The sequence below is a fragment of the Parasteatoda tepidariorum genome, chromosome 3 (genome assembly GCF_043381705.1).
Source record: "Parasteatoda tepidariorum isolate YZ-2023 chromosome 3, CAS_Ptep_4.0, whole genome shotgun sequence".
Lineage (NCBI taxonomy): Eukaryota > Metazoa > Arthropoda > Arachnida > Araneae > Theridiidae > Parasteatoda > Parasteatoda tepidariorum.
In genome coordinates this window covers 5,900,608-5,925,356 of record NC_092206.1, presented here as the reverse complement: position 1 = coordinate 5,925,356, position 24,749 = coordinate 5,900,608, and the positions used below count along the sequence as shown (strand labels likewise).

The 24,749-nt window shown below is 26.9% G+C and overlaps 1 protein-coding gene across 5 annotated transcripts in view; it reads right to left on the bottom strand.

The window, feature by feature from the left end:
* The window catches only part of LOC107437256 (long-chain-fatty-acid--CoA ligase 5), a 59,538-nt gene that overhangs the window by 13,787 nt on the left and 21,002 nt on the right, over window positions 1-24,749 (bottom strand). For 3 of the 5 annotated variants that reach the window (XM_071178250.1, XM_071178249.1, XM_071178251.1), the window contains exons 4-15: window positions 23,362-23,430; window positions 22,189-22,292; window positions 20,872-20,971; window positions 18,442-18,608; window positions 14,466-14,498; window positions 14,328-14,379; window positions 11,222-11,295; window positions 10,346-10,414; window positions 6,944-7,078; window positions 4,467-4,549; window positions 4,231-4,381; window positions 281-350 (exon numbers count right to left, since the gene is read on the bottom strand). In XM_071178250.1, the coding sequence (XP_071034351.1) occupies window positions 281-350; window positions 4,231-4,381; window positions 4,467-4,549; window positions 6,944-7,078; window positions 10,346-10,414; window positions 11,222-11,295; window positions 14,328-14,379; window positions 14,466-14,498; window positions 18,442-18,608; window positions 20,872-20,971; window positions 22,189-22,292; window positions 23,362-23,430 (1,107 nt within the window). Of the gene's footprint in view, window positions 1-280; window positions 351-4,230; window positions 4,382-4,466; window positions 4,550-6,943; window positions 7,079-10,345; window positions 10,415-10,661; window positions 10,731-11,221; window positions 11,296-14,327; window positions 14,380-14,465; window positions 14,499-18,441; window positions 18,609-20,871; window positions 20,972-22,188; window positions 22,293-23,360; window positions 23,431-24,749 lie in introns of all 5 variants that reach the window. The other 2 variants (XM_071178252.1, XM_071178253.1) reach the window with 2 other exon arrangements.

The window sequence follows — 24,749 nt, the reverse complement described above, 5'->3', positions numbered from 1 at the left end:
ATATTCAAAGTAACTTTTGATTAAATGAACAGGAATTTATACATGCTAAGATGGTTTACTGTAATAAGAAAATTTTAGTTTTCTTAATTCGCAGTTCTTATGCTGGTAAAAAAATGTTTTGTTTTGCTTACTGTATTCTCCTTGAAAATGCATTTTGGAGTAAAAAAACCTGACAATTGCTGATTAGCTTTTAAATTATGTTAAAAAAAAATCATGTTCTGAAAAAAATATTTGTTACATACATATTTAAGAAATAATTTAAATAATGCAAAATAAGTACCAGTCTTATCTTCAGACATAAGGGTCATCACAGAAGCACCAACTTCAGAAAGACCATAGACCTCAAACACCTGAAATATAAATTCGTTGAATATAGTTTATATAAAGAATTCCTCCCGCCACAAAATCTGGAACTTTTTGCTGATATTTAAACAATAAGATTGTTTGTTTCTTTAATTGCTGATCTCCTTCAAAACTTGTTCTTAGTATTTAACCCACACCCCTACCCAGAAGAGTTCTTTATATAGACAGACTGTGCATCACATTTATTTAGTAACAATACAATCATAATGTTTACAACTATAAGTTTTGTCCTAATATATAAAATACAGATAAAAAAGCCAATACAATATAGACAAAATATACAGACTTTTCTTGAGCTACCTCAAAAAAACATTTTATGCAAATTTTGAAAGTTAAATTTATTGTACACCAAAATATATTCTTTATGTTCTTCAGACATTCTTGTTTTTATTCTAAGCAGATGAACACAGTTTAAAAATTATTAGTTATTGCTTATTTTTTAATATTATTAACTTTTATTATAGTAAAAAAGAAAAAAAAATTATTTTAATAACTTGCATGTAATTGAAATGAACTATGTAGTCATAAAAAATAATAATTATAATATATTTTACTATTTTTCTTGATTTAAGCTACATATGCATACAGAATGATTTCTTTTAATTAATATTCTTTTTTTTACACTTAACTGCCATGGGCAGTAAAAAAACTAGTGGCCATTGTATGTCTTTCCTTGTATAAATTTCAATATATACTGATATAGATTATTTCATGCTAAATGTAATCTTATTTTCTTGTTTTTATATTTCTTACTTTTATATTAAGGCTACTTAAATTAAATAATTTTAAAGTACAGTTTCAATATTATCAAACAGAAAACATTGTGAATACACCCATATACATTTTTGTTTAAAAATAATTTATTGAATAATCCCTCAATTCATCATGCATTATTAATTAGAAACAATAATTCTTAAAATCAGATGAAATAAATAAATCTATAATTGTGAAACAACAAAAATCGACCCTATAAGATTTGCTACTGCATTTGCTGAAAATAACGCATGACTCTTGCATTCATCACCATTAAAATTTAATACTTCTTTTTTTACAGTTAATTGAGTTTTATTCTCATAAAATGATTGAATTCTCAACAAGTTTAAAACAATGAATTTTGTGGGTAAGACTATAGGCCTGAAACATGTATATAATTAGTGAATGGTCTCTAAGTTGTGAAATTTTGTGATTTTTACAATCATTACTAAACTAAACATAGTGGCGTGACAGTCTATAGAGGGCCAAAGACTACCATGCCCATCTCAGTTTTCTTGACCTGGGGTTCTTGGGTGCAAGAGCAGATGTTCTGGTTGGGTGGTCAGCCGAACTCGGAACCCTCAGTGTTCAGTTCTCAAGCATGAACTCATTTTATCGATCCACTGAAGGGATGAAAGGCTGAGTCAACCTTGCCTGGCCCGAGGATTGAACCCAGGACCCGTGGCACGAAAGCGCAAAGCACTACCATTCAGCATCTTTTACAAACATAAACTTATGAATCTTTAAATCGATTATCTTAAAACCTGCATTAGTATTTGTAGGAAACGAGACATTCTGAACAAACGCAAAAATCAGGAGAAAAGGTTAAAAAGACTACAAATAACCACAAAATATTTCACATCAGTAAAGCCAGTCATGATTGTTTAGCAAATATATCTAAACAGCACTGGCATCATACCAACAAGTGAATGTCAAATCTACAGAGCAGGTAAAACGAATGCTGAACACTTACTATCATGCCCAGAACTCAATAAAGAATCTCAAAGTATTGGAGGTATTCTTAAGTTATATTGGAATGCTAGAAGCTTAATGAATTCTTTGAAGGACTTCTGTGCGTCCATTTGTCGGATACCTTTTACAGTAGTTCACTATAATTTTGTTATCCTTAAGTTCCACTGTTCTTGTTTATTGGTCATGTATTTTAATTGTTGTGTACTCTTAATGTTCATGTATTCATATTATACATATTCTCAATCTTGTATATGTTGCCTATAATATATGGATTGATTTCCAATAAAGCGATATGTTAAAAAAAATTCTTATCAGGACAACATCAAGCTCTGTGAAGCTGGTGAATAACATCAAAACAGCAATATGCAATTGTTTTTAAGCATTATGAAATGATTTAGTTTCTACTAAGGTTAAAATTAAATATGTATTATCAATGCATGAACAAAGTTATGTACTTCAAAGAACGAGTATTGAATGACTAAAAAGTTTATCACATATTATAAAAGTTAAAGTATATTTTATTAAAGGTTTTATACAAAAAGAAAAATACTGAAATTTGATACCTAAAGCACACCAAAATTATCTAACAATTTCCTTTGATACTATGCAATGCATTGAGTGTAAAACTATACATTCCAGAGGCCATAGAATGTTTTTTTTCCCCACAATCTTTAGCCTTTGTACTTAAGTTTGAAAACACTGATTTAAAAAAAAAAACATAAAAAAATAAGGTTGAAAACAATTAATTTGGTAAATTATTTCAAATAAATTTTTTTTTGCAAGAATGCACTTGAAAACACAATGAACAAGAATTTTTGTCAGCAGTGAATTCATTCAGTAATGATATTTTTGCTCAAATGGTTCCTCATACGAATAATTAAATTTTTCGGACTTTAAAAGAATTATTGACAGTGTGGTTACTTTTAAACACCCCAGGAAATATAAAAAATGACAGAAAATGATTTTATAAAAAATCGAAAGAGGAAAACAGGAAATAGCAGATCTAAGAAAAACAATTTTTGACAGCAATTATATTTATACAGTCAAACCCCGCTATATTGAACCTTCAAGGGACCGAAATTTTGGTTCACTACATCCGTTATGCAGGTAATTTAACTGATGGTTCCTAAACTGCTCCCTTTTATTACGCATTATTCAAATAAATGACTGAAAAATATTATGTAGTAGCAAAACATGTGTTATTTTTCATTACTCTTCGTCTTACGTACAAAAAAAAATAGTAATCTTTAGCTGATGAGCAATCCTCAACATCAGATATGGAAACACTTCCCGACACGCAGATAATTTTTCCTGAATTTCTGTTATTCCGCTTTTTAAACCTGTCTAACCTGCCATTCAATTACATAAAAGTAGTATCATAAAATCGCTCAGCAAGTTCATTGATATTTGTCCAGATACTGAAAGATTGTGGCTTCTTCGATTGGTGAACTTTTTCAGCAATGCTTCTTCAACATCCTTGTGATCTGCTTTTCTCAACTTTTTTCCGCCATCTGAATTTTTTTTCATGAGCGGAAATTATTAATTGCCTATTACAACTACTGATTACTGCAGAACTACTGTTACAAACTGCAGATTTGGATAGTTTATATTCCCTGCAAATACCAGCTTGATTGCATCCATTTTCAATTTTTCTGATTATGTCCATTTTATCATCAATGGAGAACGTCTTACGTTTACTGCTCGCTATAGTTAAATTTGCGACACTTCTTTGCAGGATTTCTTTAACTGAACTGAGCAAACAGGAGTTGAAATGAGGGCTTATCAACACATATTAGTGTCCAACCCTTTGACCAATAATGAATAATTACTCATTCCCTCTGACAGAAAATGCATATTGATCCCACTGACACCTTACAGGTGCATCATCTGCAAAATGCTTATCGCTACATTCCCCCCTGTAGATGGTTTTAAAAATCGGTATATGTATTTATTTTGAAGTAGAAATTTCAAAATTATTGCAAAAAAAAGTTAAAAAAATCAGCCGAAGACGGAAAAAAGTTCATTATATCCAACTTCACTATATCCGTAAAAAATAACATTATACAGGTATAGCAAGGCACGGGACCGAACATTTCGTTCACTATAGCGGGGTTTGACTGTATTTTCATTAGTAACACTTACCAGACAGCCCATGGAACAGCGAAAAAATTGCATGACTTCTTTACATACAGGGGCTGAAGATGAGAAAATTAATTTTGCTCTCCCTCCAAGACGTTCTTGTATTTTAGAGAATATCAGCTTGTCCCACACAGTGTTCTTCCTTGCAATGCCACTGCATTAAAAAATTAATTATCAGTATGAATTAATAATGGTTCCAAATAGATAGAACTAAAAAAAAAACAATAAATTTCTTTTACCGACATAATTCTTTCTGCTTTTGAAGGAGAGCTAGTTCAAACAGACGCCTTTTAAATGGAAATGGAACCATTTGTTTCCGAACCTACAAATCATAAGAATAAATTGAGAAAGCTAATTATTTTATTATAATGATTTTCATGTTAATCATGACAAAATTTCTTCAAATTCCACCTAGTTTTTATGCATAAATTAAAAAAAATGAATGAAGTTGTTGTTATGAAATCTGAAAATTATGTAGACTGATAATTATAATTACATGAACAAAACTATTACTCGGATGATTCATGAAAAAATCACATGCTTGCTACAGGTGTAGATAATATTTCCTGGAGAAATTGGAAGATCAGAGTCAAGAATGAATTAAACACATTTAAAAGGAATCCAAGTAAAAACTGCAAATGAATTAATTAAAGTTATTGACCATCACATAATACAGTAGAGAACCATTTATCCGGTATCCAGATAACCGGGAAATCTGAAAACCGGGAAGAATTTTGCTTAGTTTTCCCGCTTTTTAAAGTACTATAACGATTATAAAAAAAAAAAAACATAAATTTGACTCATCCTTAAAGCTGAGTAGAGGGAAAGGGGGAATTCTTCTCCTCACTTGCCCAGAGGAACTTCAATTCTTCCCCTGACCTTGAAGATCATTAGATCCAGAGGGGGCAGGGAAGGGACAAATGTTTTATTTTCTCCTGTGCTTATTTTCTTTTTCTGATAAGCTGCCATCAATCAAACTTAAAGGAGTGGCAAGCTGATTTCGTTTTCTCTTTGATTTACGAGAGGGTGGGAAAAATGCATTGCACAGGCATAGCAATGAATGTTTGAGTTAAGGAACTTGAAACATCTGGCTAAGAGTATTGATTTTAAAGGTGAAATGTGAGATTTATTTTAAATCATCCCCTTCAGTTACTCAGTTTTGTTATTTATTATGGTGAATTGTTTTATTATTTCAGATAATGCATTATTTAATCACCAGTTATATTCATCTTTTTGACATCAATTAACAAAACAATATTTTTTTGTTGAATAAATTCTGATTTCTTAGAAATTGGATATCATTAGCAAGTTTTTCTTGATGTGCAATCACATCTGCTTTCCTTAAAAATAGTCTTTTAATAAAAAAATAAAATAAAAGGAGAAGATAGTTTATTAATTTAAGCATATAATTATTTGTTAATAAAAGCAGGTAATTATTTTATAAAGAAGATAGTTTTTTTTTGATTTTGATTCTGTTTTTCTGATTCTACTGCGTTTTTTCTTTTAGGATAAATTTCATACTTAATAAATTAATTCCCTTTATTCATAAATTTCATCATTAAGTTTTTTTTTTTAATTCCGTTTATCTTACAATATCCTGTCTCTTGGAGGTTTTAATACTTATGTTAGTGCCTTTTTTAAATATCGTTTCCATTCCATAATTTTCAAGTGTTGTTTTTATTTAGATTAATAAGTTTTATATATTAGTATAAAACTTATAACCCCCCAGTATAATTAGGTATGAAATATATTGCGTTTTTTAATTATTGATTTTGTTTTATATTAGTTAATTTGGGGATTTTAATTGTTATCAAAAAATAAATATGCAAATTTTGTATTTTTTAAACTTGTTTTTCTTGTCTAAATTTGCAAATGTTTTTATCCTTTTAAATGTTATTTTTCTACAATTTTTTTAATTTAGGAGATGTTTTCTTTTTTTCCCCATTTTTAAATATGTTTAACTTTTTCCTTGTAATTTCGGTTTGATGAAACATCGATTAAAGGCACTTTTGGCCGATCCAGAAAACCGGGAAATTCAGACATCCGGGATAGGGATGGTCCCGAGCATCCCGGTTAATTGGTTCTCTACTGTATCAATGATCATAACTCACTCCTTACAGTTAGCCCTAGCAATTAAGCATTTACTACAGAGTTGTAAATGCTCAATTGTAAGGGATAACTGTAATAGTTGAGCCATAGTATTCAATGTGGTAGGTACTTCATTTACGTCACACTAGAGCTGCACAATGGGCTGGGAAACATCCCTGCGGATAATCCGTCGAAATGCTATCACAATTTTGATCCTCTGCAAATGAAATGGCTCCACTGCATTAGTAGTATGATGACCTGTGAGCAAAGTCGAGCACTTTATGGTAGAACAGTTTAAGGAGGACCGATACTATGCACTCTTGGTCCCTACACAGGCAGATCAAAGTGATCACCCTCCCACACACTGACCGCAGTGAGTGATGCTTGACTTCAGTGTTCTACTGGGAACAGTGTCTTAACGATCAGTCCACTGCGGGACTCATACTATTTAAATGGTCAACTTTATATTAAGTAAGAAAAATAAAAAATAAGTGATAGTGTTCCAATACAAAATATGAAAGTGCCAAAAATTAATTTATGATAACAGTGACATTTTATGGCACAGTAAATTAGACGGGTAATACAAAAATGCAATTATAGACAAGGGAATGCAAGAAAAGTAACATACTGCTGAATATATGAGATTCATTAGTTTAGGAACCAAAGGCACAACATTAGGCTTCAGCTTCTGCATGTCATCCAGTAAATCCTCAGTTGTTCCACTATAAAAACCTAGTCTTCCACCTTTATACAGGCAAAATATCTAACAAAGAAGGGGAGAATCTTAAATAAACAAAAACGATAGTAAATCTAATAAAAGAGCATTAGCTAAACACATTCACAAATAAGGATTTTCACATTCGTCATATCCTACAAACCATTATTAGGACTTAAGAAAATTATTTTACTTTTTAAAGGATATTTGATTAAGAAGATATAAAAAGATCTAGCTTCAAAAAGTTAAATAATTTTTTAATATTTTCAAAAGTAAAGATCTTAAATTATATTAGGTTTAACACCAACATTTAAATTATTTTTACAAAAAAAAAAAGGACTATTTTTAAGATTTTCACACTTGTCCTATCCTAAAAACCATTTTAAGGACTTTAAGAAAATATTTGTAACTTTTTTAAGGATATTTGATTAAGACACTGTAAAAAGATTTAATTTAAAAAAGTTAAAATTTTGTTTAATGTTTTCAAAAGTAAAAATCTTAAATTACATTAGGTTCAACACCTACATTTAAATTATATTTACAAAAAAAAAAAAAAAATTCCTNAAAAAAAAAAAAATTCTACATTTGGCACATGATTGTGGATAAAAAAAGTTAAAAAATGAAAAAAAAAAGCAAACTTTATTTGTTATATATTATTAAGAGTACTTTCTCATATAATGTTTATCCCATTTTAAATAAACAGTTATTCTATAAGACGCGAAAAAAAATTCTGCAATGAAAAGAAATACACCCTGAATTTTCTTAGTATTTATTCTTCACGTGATAAAAACCTCATGAGACAAAAATTTTACAAATAGACCGTGATATTTTTAAAACTAAAATACATACGCCAGATTACTTTAAAAAATGGCAACTGACAAACTAGAAAAAGGATTTTTTGCTCTATTTAGGTATAACAATGGTAAATTTTATGGCAAAAAATAAATAAATAAAACAAGATATTTTTTAAGTCGCAAATTACGCTGTTCAGAGCAAAGTTTTAACAGTTTCTACTATAATTATATTAATGGAGATCTGATTAGCAGTGAAAAACTCATAATAATTAATCACCATCAGGGATGCTACTCGCAAAATATCAAATTGTCTCACCAGAAATTGCATTTCGTCTCAGTTAAAATCTCTTTTTGGNAAAAAAAAAAAAGATTTTTAAGATTTTCACACTTGTCCTATCCTAAAAACCATTTTAAGGACTTTAGGAAAATATTTGTAACTTTTTTAAGGATATTTGATTAAGACACTGTAAAAAGATTTAATTTCAAAAAGTTAAATAATTTTTTAATGTTTTCAAAAGTAAAAATCTTAAATTACATTAGGTTCAGCACCTACATTTAAATTATATTTACAAAACAAAAAAAAACAAAAAAATAATAATAATACATTTGACACATGATTGTGGATAAAAAAGTTAAAAAATGAAAAAAAAAAAAAGCAAACTTTATTTGTTATATATTATTAAGTGTAGTTTCTCATATAATGTTCATCCCATTTTAAATAAACAGTTATTCTATAAGACACGAAAAAAAAAATCTGCAATGAAAAGAAATACACCCTGAATTTTCTTAGTATTTATTCTTCACATGATAAAAGCTTCACAAGACAAAAATTTTACAAATAGACCGTGATATTTTTTAAACTAAAATACATACGCCAGAATACTTTAAAAAATGGCAACTGACAAACTAGAAAAAGGATTTTTTGCTCCATTTAGGTATAACAATGGTAAATTTTATAGCAAAAAATAAATAAATAAAACAAGATATTTTTTAAGTCGCAAATTACGTTGTTCAGAGCAAAGTTTTAACAGTTTCTACTATAATTATATTAATGGAGATCTGATTAGCACTGAAAAACTCATAATTAATCAGCATTTAAAAATTCTATAACTACTTCATTGAGAATTGAAATTTACAACTAATTGATTATAATCATTTTTAAAATGAGATGAATCAATTGGGAAACAACTAAACTCCACAGAGATTATTTACTGAATATACTGAAAAAAATAAATAAGAATGTGACCCATGATTTTACTACCATTAAAATTTTATAATTAAAAATTATTAATTGAGTTTCTTTTTCATACAATAACTGAACTTTAAAAAAAAATTGGAACAATACAAAAGACTGTAGGCCTGAACCATGTAGACTATTAACAGACATTTCATAAGTTTGAAGTATTGAATTCAGCAAATTTTACTGGCATTATTAAAAAAGATGTTAGATCTAAATTTCAAATATTTCTATTCTTCAAATAGATTATTTTAAAACCCACATTTGCATTTTCAAAAATATTCTGATTGCACAAAAATCAAAACAAAAAGATTAAAAATCAAGCGAAATAAGAACGATAAATAACCATAAAATCCCAAAATATACCATTGCTAACATAGATAGAAATTCCCTGATATTTTCAGACCACATCTTAAGACTTTAGAGAGTCCTGAAACTTTATAAGAATTTTTCTAATTTCATTTTAATGCAGTGTGATTTTAAAAATTTACTTTGATACTGTAATAAGAATTTATGAAAAAGGCAGAAATAGTTTTAAGAAGAAAAATTTTAATTTTTTTCTACCTTAATATGTTCATTATTTCATACCAAAAAGTTTCATATTAAACATAAATTAAAAAAAATGAACAAATAAAAGGTATAATCTCATTTAAGCAAGTTTATTTCAAAAATGCTTAATATTTTAACTTTTTGGTAGAAATAATAAAATAATTGATTATAATAAATTATTAAAAGAGTACTTATCACAAGAAAAATAAATGATGGTACAACTCAATAAGTTTTTATAAGATATAAATTATTAAACAGTTTAAATGTCTTTTCTAGGTTTAGATTTTCAGAAAAAGTTGGTATGCAACACATAATATTTAAAAGTATAACTACTTCAAAGATTTATTTTAAAGTTAGATAAAGAGAACATGAATTTAAATTGATTCCAACTATCATTTGATATCAAATATTCAATCATATTTTTTTCACAAAATACAATTTCAAAAATTTTTAAAATTTCAGACAACTTTCTTCAACTTTTACAAACATTTATTCGATTATTCGAATTTTTTTCAAGACATTCTGATTTCACGTAATAATGAAATTGTATGAAAAGCAAACTTTGCGTTGGTACATTTTAATCCAATAATGAATTCCCTATTAAATTATGTTAAGCACAATATTATAGAAAACATAATCATCAGAAAAGTAATGTGTTATGAAAGATTATACTAAATTACTGAATAACATAAATCTGTAAAGATATTATACATAAATAAAATCACAAAAACATACCTCATTAATTATTTCATAGATATGTGCACAAGGTAAGTAGCAAATCAATGTGTCATTACTCACAGAATCCTGAATAAAACAAATGATTCTTAGGTAAATCATGGCAACATTTTTTACTTTTGTATATTATGAATAAGCATGTTCATNGTAATGCGTTATGAAATATTATACTAAATTACTGAATAACATAAATGTGTTATGAAAGATTATACTAAATTACTGAATAATGTAAATGTGTTATGAAAGATTATACTAAATTACTGAATAACATAAATCTGTAAAGATGTTATACATAAATAAAATCACAAAAACATACCTCATTAATTATTTCATAGATATGTGCACAGGGTAAGTAGCAAATCAATGTGTCATTACTCACAGAATCCTGAATAAAACAAATGATTCTTAGGTAAATCATGGCAACAATTTTTACTTTTGTGTATTATGAAAAAGCATGCTCATCAATCAATGAATGTTTTAATATGAGCAATGTATCAACATGAATATTAATAATAATAAATAAAAATAATCTTAAAAAGCCTAGGTTTTTAATTTTTATTGGCAACAATAATGCTATTTGCGACATTTAGTAAATTTTTCTTAAACATAATGAAAAATCTATTTTCAGTAATTGAAGAAATTTCTTTCATATTTAATAATATTGTGCAATATTGTACACATATTTAATGCTTTAAAATAAATAATAGAATAAACAAGTTGATGAATAATCTTGTAATATAAATACCTTTAACTTAATCTCTAACAACTCTATGTTTGTAAAATGCTGACATGCAATGGTTAATCTACAACTTCTAAATATAATACAACAGAATTACAATGATTTTCTAATGATTTACCAGCAATATAATACTATACCGATAAAACAGTAGACAAGGAGCCTATGCAAGAAAGAACATTACGATGGCTGACCACAACACCTTTTGGTTCACCTGGAATATTATCAACATGATTAATTATACAAACATCAATTCCAATTTATAGCAAAATTGATATTTAGCATAAATTATTTTAGAAATATGAAAAAATTAGAAATAAATTATATTTTATAACCATTATGTTATTTAAAACTTTTTTAATATATTAGGCAGGTAGGTACTTTATTTACATCCCACTACAGCTACACAATGGGATATTGGTGACGATATGGGAAACATTCCTCGAGGATGATCTGAAGACATGCATGCCATTGCAATTTCGATCCTCTGCAGAGGGGATGGCACCCCTACTTTGGTAGACAAACAACCTGCGCGTGAAGTCAAGCACTTTACGTTAGAACTGTTAAACGAGGACCGATATCGCACACCCTCGATCCCTACACAGGCTGAATAAAGTGGTCACACACTTGCTAACTGGCAGCAGCCAGTGATGCTTGATTTCGGTGTTCTCCTGGGAACCATGTTCTTTTTGTCTAACATTGCGGGACTTTAATACATTACTAGGCTCCTTTCACCAATTTCCATAGTCATTTTTTTTTCTTCCATAAAATGTTGATATTTTTAAAGGAAAAGATTATTTAGTTAATAAAATATATAATTTTATCTGAGAGCATTCTGTTAATTGCAACAAAATAAAAGATTACCTTACTTTGAACAATAATGAACATAAAAAAAAATACTTAGTAATATAGAATGAGTGACATAATCAGAAATAAATTGGAAGTAATTTCACTCGTTAAAGAGATTTATAAAAGTTTAAATCAAAAACAGCTTTTATCTCTCATGAATTAAGTTTTTATATTGAATGTTAAGATTTATACCTGGAAAACACAAATTTTTCACTTTTATTTATTCTGTTACTTTCATCATCAGCTTAAGTACAAACTTATCTCAAGAGAGTTAATTAATTTTTTTTACAGCAATGGATAAATATTTATTGCTAAAAGCAAAAAAGTGAGAAAACTTCACAAAAAAATCACTTAAAATTAAAATAACTTAAAAAAAAAAATTAGGATTTTGAAAAATTTCTATTTTAAAAATTTTGCATTAAGTTCATACATTCAAATCAAATGGCACTTTCAGCAAGTCAAATTTCAACTAAGTGGTTGCATTTCTGCTGGCTGAAGAGCACAAAAAATTCAACTTCCAGGTTACAAAACACATTCTTTTCCACAAAACAATAAAGTTAAATTGCAATACCATTTCTTTCAGGGTCAATGAGATTAATTTTATCTTAAATCTGTGTTTCTCTTTAAAGAATGTAATTACTGTCCCATTCATTTTAATTTATATTTAAGAAATACATTATTTTTATAAAATAAGGATAATTAAACTAAAGAAAAGAAATAGTTTTTAAAACAACAACTGTTTTTGGCAAGAACTAATGCTACTTTCCCTACCTATAATGCATTTAAAAGAGGGAATAATTACTAAAGGGTCTATAATTACTTTACTATTGAAATTTTGTTTGTTCAATCAGTTATGTTTTTACATATTTATTCTTTCTTTAGTTTTGTCAGAATTTAAATACAGTGTAACGTCCCATATCCGGACGTCCCTTTTCCGGAAGGGTCGATTTCCCGGACACTTTTTAACAATCAAAATAAACAAACATTTCTTCATCTTCCCCTCTCCTTTTAAAAAAAAAAAAAAAAACGAAGTCTTTTGACAGGTTTTTCCCCTTCTCAGCTTCTAGAGATCTATGCATTGAACCCATAAATCAACAGAAAAGAGAACAGAAGATCTACTAAGACCATGACGCTCCTCCTCTGGAATGCAGGAAAGGGGGGGGGGTTGTTTTCAAAAGAGCACAACTGAGTCCCCTCCCTCCCCCTTCTTTCCTATGCAGCTGGCTAGTAAAAGAGGCATTTCCTGGAACCTTTTTGAATGTTAAAGTGGAGGGGGAATCCCCTTTAGTCACACAAGAAAAAATAAAGAGAACCCAATTAGCATGCCACGCCTTTATGCTTGATTGATAGCCAATGATGGGAGAGAAAATAAGAATTTGTCACTACCCCGCCCTCAACTTGAATGACAAGTAAGGAGGAAATGAATTTTTCTTCTCCACCTACCCACCTTATTGAATGACGGGAATTTCCCCTTCTTGCTTGAATCGTTCTAGTTCAAAATGGTGGAGAGAGCAATTAATATTTTCATAACTGGGAATTTTTTTCGTTTTCTATATTTATTTTTAGAATAGCAATAATTATTTTTTTTCTAATATTTTGTTTATGATTGATTAGATATCATTCTAATACTAAAACATTATTGCCCGAAAAATAATGTTTATTTATTTTCTGCTTCTTAGATTCAGATCATTTTAAGCTTTGTTTACCTTGGAGGTCAATTATACAGAAAAATCAAATGTACGGACTTCGGAAAGTCCCGCAGATTCCGGATACGCGACTTTCCACTGTAATAATAAAATAACATTATTTTAGAATAAGAAAATTTTTTGTAACACAAGAATACTAAATTTTAAGGGAGTAAAATATAGTAACAAATTTTTAACCTGAGTAATAAGTTAATTAAAATTAATTAGTTAATTCGATGAAAATTTTAATGGTTTGAGGGACAAGGAAATTATTCGTCTATAAAAAATGCCAACAAAGCTACAAATTACATTTTAAAATGTAAAACAAACAATGCTTATAAAGTTTTTAAATTATTATAAAGCAAATGGTGTAATTAAGAATAAAATCTCTCTTGAAATTAAAAAAAAGATAAGGTTTTCCAGTTTATTGTCATTGTAGTCCCCACATTATAAAACAAGAATTCTGGTTTAAAATTATGGGCTTTTTACAAAATGTTTTTTTATTACAAAATTCCTATTATTTCTTCAGAATTCTAGATATAATTCATTTTCTTAAAAAATATTAATTGAATTTTCAACTAAAAAGCTCAACTATAGGTAAATGAATGTTAAAATCATCCACATTAAGTTAATTATGAGACGAATAATGTTCTTAAACATTAAAAATTGACATTTAAACAAATGATTACACCTGATACAGTAACGTACTTACCAGTCGTTCCACTGGTGTAACACAAACAGAAGATATCATCGGCTCTGGGTTTCTAAAATGATACCACAAAAGAGTAAATGATTTTAAATAAAAGAAATGCAAAAATAAAATTGATTCAACAACTAGAATAAAACTTACAACTTCTTTCCTTTCATCAAGTTTACCACTAGCCTGAAAAGTAAAATAGCTATTAAGAAATATAAAGTTTAAATTAAATTGTGTTTAAGTTTAATTAAAGTTTAAAAAAGAATTATACATTTTAAAATAATGGAAAACATTGTACCTTAGCAAATTAAATACAAAAGAAGATTAGACTTAAATTTTGATCGAAATAAAAATAGCATATATTTATTGTACTAAAGTGCATAAGCATTATTCTTTAGAATAAAATTAATATGTTTTTTAAATTGTTATTTCTGATGAAATATGAAATTTTTAAAAAAAAATTTTTATGCACAAAAGAAAAAAAAATTAGAAATATCTTGTAAGATGAAAATTTTATAAGTGAATGTAAAATGGATCTCAGAGATCTAAGAAAAAAAAGCATATTTGCTAATTTATTAAAGGGTAATAGTAGTTAATTAGAATATCTTAAGTGAACAGCATAAAGTCATGCACTCAAAAATTAAATAACAGTTTTACAAGATAAAAGTACAACTTTAAGAAACATATATTATACACTGATATTAAAATAAATAATAAATACAGCAAAATGATATCAATTACTTGGAAGCAGTATTGCTTTTTTGCAGCTTTTCAATATTACATATAAACATTTTAATATAACATTATAAAAAATCAAACTAGCTTAAATGTTTTTTTGTTTTTACTATTAAACTGGTATTTTAGCAACATAATAAAATTTGCATCAATTATTATTTTTACAATGATAAAAGGAAAGCATTTGAAGCTTATTTTCGTATCAAATAACAAAAATTCCAAAAATGTTCAATTTGGTACCCAAACTTTATGGATAATCAATGATAGTACTGGCCTCCAAGAATAATAAAGTGAGCAACAATATTTTTAACTACCAGGGATGAGATTAGCCAAAAGGCAAAAAAGCTGAATTTCCACGATAGTAAATTTTAATAGCCCTTTAATAATAAATTCCAGACAGTTTAAGGTAATAAATAATGTGTTGACATACAATTGCGTACTAATCTATTATTATAAAAACGACTACATTGATACTTAACATTTAGTGAAAATAAAAATTACCAAATGAAAAAATAAAGCTGGAAATTATATTTTTCCTCAGTTCACATAAGAGACAATTATTACTTGAAAAACTACCTGGTTTAGCAAATTAAAACTACTGAGAATATACATTAATATTTCATTTCTTTTAATAAATACTGTTATGTGATTTATAGCAAATATATCAGTAATATTACTTTTTAAATTATATTGGAAAAAAAAACTTTAACAATGGACCGAATCATTATGTTCATATTATAGTCTAATCTAACTAGAGCCCTCTGAAACATATCAATAACAGTGAAGTAGAAATATATAGTAACTCCTTAACATACAAAAATTGCTATTTTAGTTTGAAAAATTACATGACAATCAGCAACTGTTTAGATAATTGTTTTTTATTTGATAAGAATTTTGCATTTTATAGCATAAATAACAGCAATTATAAATAAAATTTTGATGATGAGTTAATTAACTCTTTTTCCCCCAAAATTTTTTTTTAATTAAATCCCTTTTTAAGTGATTGCTTTTGTTTGCTATATCTTTTATGTTTGCTATATTTAGTCGTTAGTCCATTTTCAAACATCTTGTGACAAATCCTATTTTTTCTTCTTTGCTAGCACAGAATGTAAGTTTTGAATATATTCCCTTCCAGTTTCTCTGATGTTGTAACACTTACATATACATACTAATAATCGTCGTTAGAAAAACAGTCACTTTTATAGTAACTAATTTTTAAAAAAAATTTACTTCTTACAAGAATCGCGAGAGTTGATCTTAAAATTGTGTGAATATGAATAACAATTATGGATTTTGAAATCACATGAATATGAAACTAGATATACGATTTTGAAAATGAGAAAATACAAACTGGGATATAGAATTTTTAAAACGCGTAAATACAAATCCCGATTCATAATTTTTAGATCGCGTAAATACGAATCATGATGCGTAATTTTTAGATTGCATAAATAAGAATTATGATGCATAATTTTTAGAATGCGTGAATGCGAATCCCAATGCCTTATTTTAAAATCACGTATAAATGAAAATCAATGTTTGATATTATAAAAAGCATGAGCAAATCAAGACATTGAATTTTAAACTTGTAACTAATCGCTTCATAGGTATTTAAAAAGGCGTAAATACGAATCATCACAATGTACAATATTCAAATCACGCGAATAAGAATCTCAACACGCAAATATGAAAAGCTATGTTTGATATTAAAATCGTGTGAATAAGAATCGAGATATTGGCAGATTCCAGGTTTGGGACCTCTAAAAGGCTTGTCAGAAACAACGTCGTTTGAACTACAAAAATCGGATCTATCTGGAGGGCGTGTAAAAAATTTGGAAAATCTTATCTGCTGCGAGTAAAAGGGGAGAAAATAGCTAAAATAAGTAAAAATGAGAAAGGATTGGTAGCTATGTAGTTTGAATTTTCTGTTTCTCTTTGAAAATGGGTGAATTTTCTGAAAAAGCGGAATACTTATAAAAAAAGTGAAATTTTTAGAAAAATCTGAATTTTTGATAAAAAAGCTGAAATTCAAGAGATAAAAGTGAAAAAAGCGAAAATCAGCTAAAAAGCGGAAATATCTCATCCCTGTAACTACAAAATGATCAATTAATTTTAATGACAAAATATATATTAAAACTAATTTTTATACATACTAATAATTTATATATATATTACAAAATAAATATTTAAAAAAACTTACAAAGTAATATGAATTTTCACAAATTTAATTTGCTTCTACATTAAAAATATTTTTTTTACATATTTGGAATTAATAAAATTGCAGACACCAAGGTACTACAAATATAATAATAAAATAATCTATTAGCAATAAAATTCAAGCAGTACCTAATTAATTGAATATTTTTCAATTGAAGAATACTGATCTTCAATTGAAAAGAATATCAATATTCTTCAATTGAAAAATGTTTTGGAGCTACGGACCATCATCCAAAATCCAAATTTTAAAATAATTTTGTAGAAGTGAAATTGACTTAAGATAATTTTCTACAGTCATGAATTGTCACTACAAACATTTAAATCACCTTGGTCTAGAAGCGACCATTATAAGTTCCATGAACATTTTTAGCTGAAAAACATTTAAAGCAATGATATTTTTAATAAATGCATGAAAATCGTTTTTTAAATGTTTTTATTTATTTTTTTATTCCTGCTAAAAAAATCTTTTAGTTCGTAGGTAGCTATTATGCCTTAAAAAGTTGAAACGAACAAAGGTTGAACTGATAACTGATTTTTTAAATGTTTTTATTTATTTTTTTATTCCTGCTAAAAAAAAAAAAAAAAATCTTTTAGTTCGTAGGTAGCTATTATGCCTTAAAAAGTTGAAACGGACAAAGGCTGAACTGATAACTGACGATATATATTTTAGAAAATAGAGAATATTTTCATTTATGTTTATAACTTTAACTTCAATTTACTAAAAGTCAAATCTTTAACAAGATAAAAATCTTCTTTGATAATTCATTAAGCAAATAAAACTTTACAAGGTAGTGTTAATATTGAAAAGATTATTTATAAACTAATTTCTTATTAATAAGAACAATAACTGATTTAGTTAATTCACGAACATTTTCTTTTATAAGTTGCAGATATCTATAATAGTTTGTATACATTATAGTATAAAATATTAAGTATTCTCTTTTTTATTATTGTTTAAACTTAATGCTAAAAGATACTCAAAATTAACTTTATTAATTTTTTTTAATTAACTTAACTTTTTTATTCAATAAAAAAAAAGTTGTGCTTAGAAATAAAAATATTGTAAACCTAACAAACAATGTAGACTAGAACAAATATATTATGTAAAACAATTTTAAATATTATACCAAATATGTGAAACAAAATTCAACATTCAAAGTATTCAATATTTATGCACCTCAAGTTCTTTCAAACTCATGATATTGAATCTACTTCCACTATTCTTCAATTCATCTTCATCATCATCAATCAAGATAATATGCTTCAGTTTAGGATACTTTTCTTGATTTTTAATTATTCCAGCAGCATGTTCTGGAGTTTCACAAATCACTGCCTCCATTTCCACTAATAATAAGATTCGAAAACTTATTATATAAAATTTTTTTTTTTAGAAAAATGCATATGACCGATATTGGTGGTTATTGACTTCCATCCGGTGAATGATGACAATCACATAGTTGCTTTAGTAAATGTCTGAAATATATAATAGGTCCAGTTAACTGAAATTGATCGGTATACAATTGCCTGGTATGTCCTACATCAATGTTTTTTTGAAGTTCAGAACCGGTACTCTGAACACTGATGTTTCTCCTAATCTATCCTCAGCAAACATTAAAATATCCAATAAATATAATAATGTCAAATCGGATATAACAAATATGTTGCACATTCACTAAAGCGACAATGTAATTGCTGACATTCACTGGTGAATGTCTGCATTCTCTTGATTTTGGTCATTCATGGTATCATATATACAGTAAAAGTCTGCTATAATGATATTTCCCAATAGCATACAAAATCATTGTTACAGCAAGCTTGCTGTTATAAGCAAATACACATAAATAATAATAAAATAATATTAGACACAATGAAATGAAGACAAATAGCTTTAAACGTTATTGGTTGCACAATAAGGATAGTAAAAAGCCGCTTATATTTTTTTTAAAAAGTTTTTTTTTTTCTTCAAATTTAAACCAAGTTTCGTTTTTATTTGTTTGCTTTAATTGAATTTTTTGGAGTTTGTTTAAAACAATATTTTAATCCTTTAATTGAAATTAAGTAAACCATTCAAATTTAACTATTAATGTTTACAATAAACAATTCAAATGTATCCTTTTTTGTTTCATGCAAACATAATAATTAAAAAAAGGAACTGATTTCTTTATGTTTTTATATTACTTTACAACTCCACTTAACATGCAAATAAACACTTAAATTTCATTTTAGTAATGCATGTTAAAAAGAGATAATGGCTGTATGAAAAATACATCTCGTTTTTTTAATCCATTAAATTAATATAAATAATAATATACTTAAGGCACTATATCATACATTTCATATTAATAATACGTAATGGGAAAATACTTGAAAATAATGGAACGGTGAAAAGGTACGAAAATAACATGGGTTGAATATAAAAGTTTTAGTACAATAATAAAGTATTAATTATTTTATATTAACATAATAGAGCTTTAAGTTTAATATCAGAGTTCCTAGTTGTCTTTAAAATTTCTGATTTTCCTGATAAAAAATACCTTGTTGTTAATTGCTTTTATTTTTAGGTTTTTTATTCCGATCTTTTTTATTTGTGTGTTCAGAATATCCCATTTAGGAATACTAATATTCTTTTGTTTGAATTAATAGTTCATCTACGAAATTACTTTTGAATACAAATAATGATAAGACACATATTCATAGTTGTTTTCATTTTGAAATTATTGAAATCCAACTTTAAAATATTCAATTAAAGAAGCCATGGACTCTATTGCAAATTTCAAATAAATATTGGTATGAAGAAATATTAACTAATAGATACTTTTTCTTTACACATTTATTACACTAAACACTATAAATGGTTTGCAATATTTTCCATTTATGATTGACATTAAATGAACTAAAATTTGTAATGTTTTTCATTATGTTAACTCATAATTTTGAATACTAATAAACAAATAATTTATTATTGAGAATTGAGTTTTTATTTTTTATAAATAAGTTTAAAAAAGGAATTTTGAATAAAAATAAACTGAAAATTTTAGACTAAAAAAATAAAAAATAATAACAATTATATATATATATGCATGCTTACTGCACTATCCATAAGTAATATTTATTCAAATATTCAAGCAAGCAATAAGTTGTGTAAAAATTCTACTTCAATCGGTTTTTTTAAGGAACCCTATTCAGTTTTAGGGAATTTTCTAAACTATACAAAAACCAACCTAAAATATACTAGTAGACCAGGAGAAACTGGCCAAATCCAGCAGTCTACTGGTAAATCCAGAAGAGTTGGCAGCTATGTAAATATATATGATAAACATAAGTAAGTAAGAGATAGTAAAGCAAGATATTTATTTGAACTAAACTCATTAACTGACTCAAAAGAAGAGGAAATATTAATCTCACCTTAAACAATAAATAAGAAAGAAAAAAAAGTCAAATTATAAGAATTCAATATTAAAAAGAAAAGACCAAGCATAAATAGTTGATTAAATCAACAACTAATTTAAAAGTCCATGCAGAATAGTTTCATACTAGAAATAATAAAGCAACAAATATTAAAGGAAGAAATCATTGACCATGAATCAATCACCATGAATAAACTAACCTTGAGAAATAATGTGTGAGATAGCTTCAGTTCCAAAGCAATTATACAAAGGCACTAAAACCATTGAATAGTTAGAGCAGGCCAACATGGTCAAAACAAACTGAAAAGAAAAGAAATCATATTATTCAAATAACTAATAAAAATTATTACAAAACATGCATATAATAGCATTACACATCTCATCAAGGCTGTTATTCAAAGGCTCTGTCTATTGGTAAATAATATGCTATTTTTTAACCGTTGCGCATTTGTAGAAGGTATTCACGACAACTAGGTTAGGTTTTGTACATCTTTAATTAGCTCCCACTACATGTATCGCTATGAAGAAAAACCTGAGTTCTGAAAAGAAAAAAAAATAGTTTACTAATTTTTTTAAATCAGGATTGGCAAAAATTGTGTATTTTTTATTTTATGTAAACAAAAGAATTTACTTTATTTAAATCTGGTTTCCTTTATTATTAAAATTAAATTTTATAAATTTTTTTTTCTTGATATGAACAGTTAGTTTTTAAGCTGCTTTTTTCTCAACTTATAGTTTGTGTCAAAATTTTGAAAACATGAACCTTTAAGCGCTCCTGTTTACGACTGCAATATTATTTCAGTTTTTTGCTGGACTACTAGGTTAGGTTTTGTACATCTTTAACTAACTTCACAATACAATATGTATTGCTATTAAGATATATACAGACGTGCCAACCTAACAAAATTAACATTCAGGAGTTTCCCTAACAAGAATTCAGGAGATTTCAGGAGGGGTAAAAAAAGGTGCATGGTATGCAACATTTGGCACTTCTAAGGNATATATATACGTATATATATATATATCAGTTATAGTCGCCTCATCCACAATTTGAAGTGATCTATTTTCATATTTATCTCTCTCTTCTAAAGCAAATCACTCTTCTATTTATAGGCAACGTTAAGAAACCCTGGAAATTTTTCGAACGAATATTTCTGTTTGTAGAGATCATGAAAATTTTGAAAGCATTCAAAGCATAAAATCGGAAAATATCAAATTTGGATTTAGAAAAAAAAAAAACATTGCTAAAAGTTCAAGAAACGACATTTTAAAAATTTGTAATGAGACAAAGGAAAAACTTGTCAGCAGCATTCACAGATCAATAAAAAAAACTTTAATATACTAGTATAGACCTAACACATAAGATGAAAAGTTATTTTACTATTTCAGAAGATTTATTAAATTGCCAGCTTTCTAAGCTTTTAGAAAAAAGCTTTTTTAATTTTTTTACTTTGTAACAGGCAAGACTAATAAAACAGTAATAGAACTTCAATAATATGAATGAATAGTATATTTACTTCAGGTCTAGTTTTAGTACATATACCAATCATTGTTCTTTGAGAAGGTTCAAGACCCAAATTAATCAAACCAGAACCAATGTAGTTCTTTCTTTGTACAACCTATAATATAAAAACAAAAACTAATAAGAAATTTAAAGAAATAATATATGATTACTATGTAGTAATTTGAAACTCAAATTATTTATTATTCTTATATAAGATATAAGAAAAGAGATTCATAAAAAGAATTAAAAAAAAAAACAATTATTAAAACAAAACAAAAAAATGCAAAGAGTTTCAAAATTAAAAAAAAAAAAAGGATTAAAACGTTATCAGCTTATATGATTATGTCCGAAAAAGATAAATCTTTCTAATACTGTATTAATATCGCCAAAGCAAAATATGTCAATCAATACAATAGAGTAAGGAGCAAAAAAAAAATATATATATATATATTATTTATATACATATACATACACACATATAAAGAACTTACTAACAATTATTGTTAAAGTTTTTGACATACATTAGTGAAACTTTTAACATTTAATTAACTTCAACATTGGTAATGGAAAACATATAGAAATAATTTATTAATCAAAATGCCTTTGTAACAATTATTGATAAAAGTTTTCTAGATAAAGTGCAAATCCAGGATAGTAAATACTCTTTACATTTAAGTCAGTTTATTTGTAGAAGTGCTTTGTCTAGAACTTATTATTTTTAAGACTAATTTATTTTACTCAAAATTAAATTTAGTTAAACATTGAACTACTGCATAAAGAAAGTATTTCCTATTACATTAATATGTCTCATGTTATAGTAAATATAATTAAAATTAAAGGATCATAATTAACATTGCAATAAAATAGAAAATAATTTCTCAAATAAAAATATACCTTTTGATTAATTACAATCACTTAAAAAGTTAGACTTTTAGGTTGCAATTAATTTTCTTCAATTTGAATAATTTAAATTTGTCAACATTTATTATTACTAATTGGATTAATCAGTTTTAAATAGTGTAATGTATAAAATTATTCCAGACATTATTGAAAAATCTTATTTTTTCCTTATTAATTTTTAATTATTTTTGGCTTTTAAACTGGAAACATTTAAAATATGGAAAGTTTAATTCAACGACTTTTCCAACTTTAAAAACTTTCCAATTATGGTTAAATATACTTAACTCTGAATAAGAGATCCATCTATATTCTCCAACTTTATGTGGATATCTAAATCCTAGACATTCGCCAGTTGCTGCAATTGAACAAAGTTCCATAAATGACTAATAAAGAAACAACAGTTGGTTTAAGGTAGGGATGCACAATTTTTTTGTGAGTCATTTTCTATTGCAAGTTTATCAAAGTGGGGGCCGGATTCTTAAGTATAACAACATGTATTTTTATGCAAATAATAATCCTCTAAAAGCTAAATCTTTTTTATCAGTCAACTTTGTAATATATTTATTTATTCTAAATTATCCCTTTTGAAGATTAAAATTGATTCAAAATAAAAGAATACTAATCTGACACTTTTCTTAAAAACTTATACCTCTCTCAAAAATATATATGTTTATTTATTGAAATAAATGCAAACTTGGTTGGGGGTGGGAAGAGTTTTTTTATTGCATCACAAGATACAAAAGTTAATTTAAAAAAAAAAATTCATTTTAGTAAGATTTTTCTTTTGTTGCCTGGTTATATAGTTAAAATTCAAATGACTTTTGACACCAGACAGACAGGTTATGGCTTTGACAAAGTTTCAACAACATTGGTACATGTTATTAGGTTCAATTAAATTAGATTTGTATTTAGCAACACAATTTTGATAGATTTCTGAAGGGGCCATTGTAACTTCTGATTTATTTCTAGTTATTGATAATTAGTTAACTTCCAATTTTTAATTCCATTCCTTCATTTTAGTAAGATTTTTCTTTTGTTGTCTAGTTATATAGTTAAAATTCAAATTAAATTTGGCACCAGAGAGACAGGTTATAAACCAAATTCTTTTTTTTTAATACTCTGGATTAATTTTCAAAAATATTCAAATGACATCTATCGATACAGCGAAGATCTCTGCATCAAAATTTGACATATAGTATGTATCCCACAGGGGAGCTGTGAGAAAAGAGTTTACTGTGTACTCCTGCTCCGCTGCTGTCTTGTATTTTTGAGCCATCAGTGTACCAGGAGTCTGTTTAGAAGAAATTTGGCTCCTTTAACGGACCCTTCACAATATATCTTTTCATAAAAACGGACCCTTTACAAAATATTTTAACTTAAAAACGGACCCTTCACAAAATGATTTTTCTTTTAATCGGACCCTTCACAAATTTTGCCAATCTTCATTATTGTTTTGTTAATCAAATAAACCCTTCCCAGGGCAGAAAACAAAAAAGATGGATGTAAACGAATTGAGTTTTGTCTTCCGCAGACGATTCTTCCATTATTCGTCCGAAATGAATATTCTGGGTTCAGTAGTATAGGTTAAATACCAAATATTTGTATGTTGAATCGCTAATTAAGAAACAGCAATTGCTGTTTATTTTTGAAAATTAAATTTTTTTATTATAATTT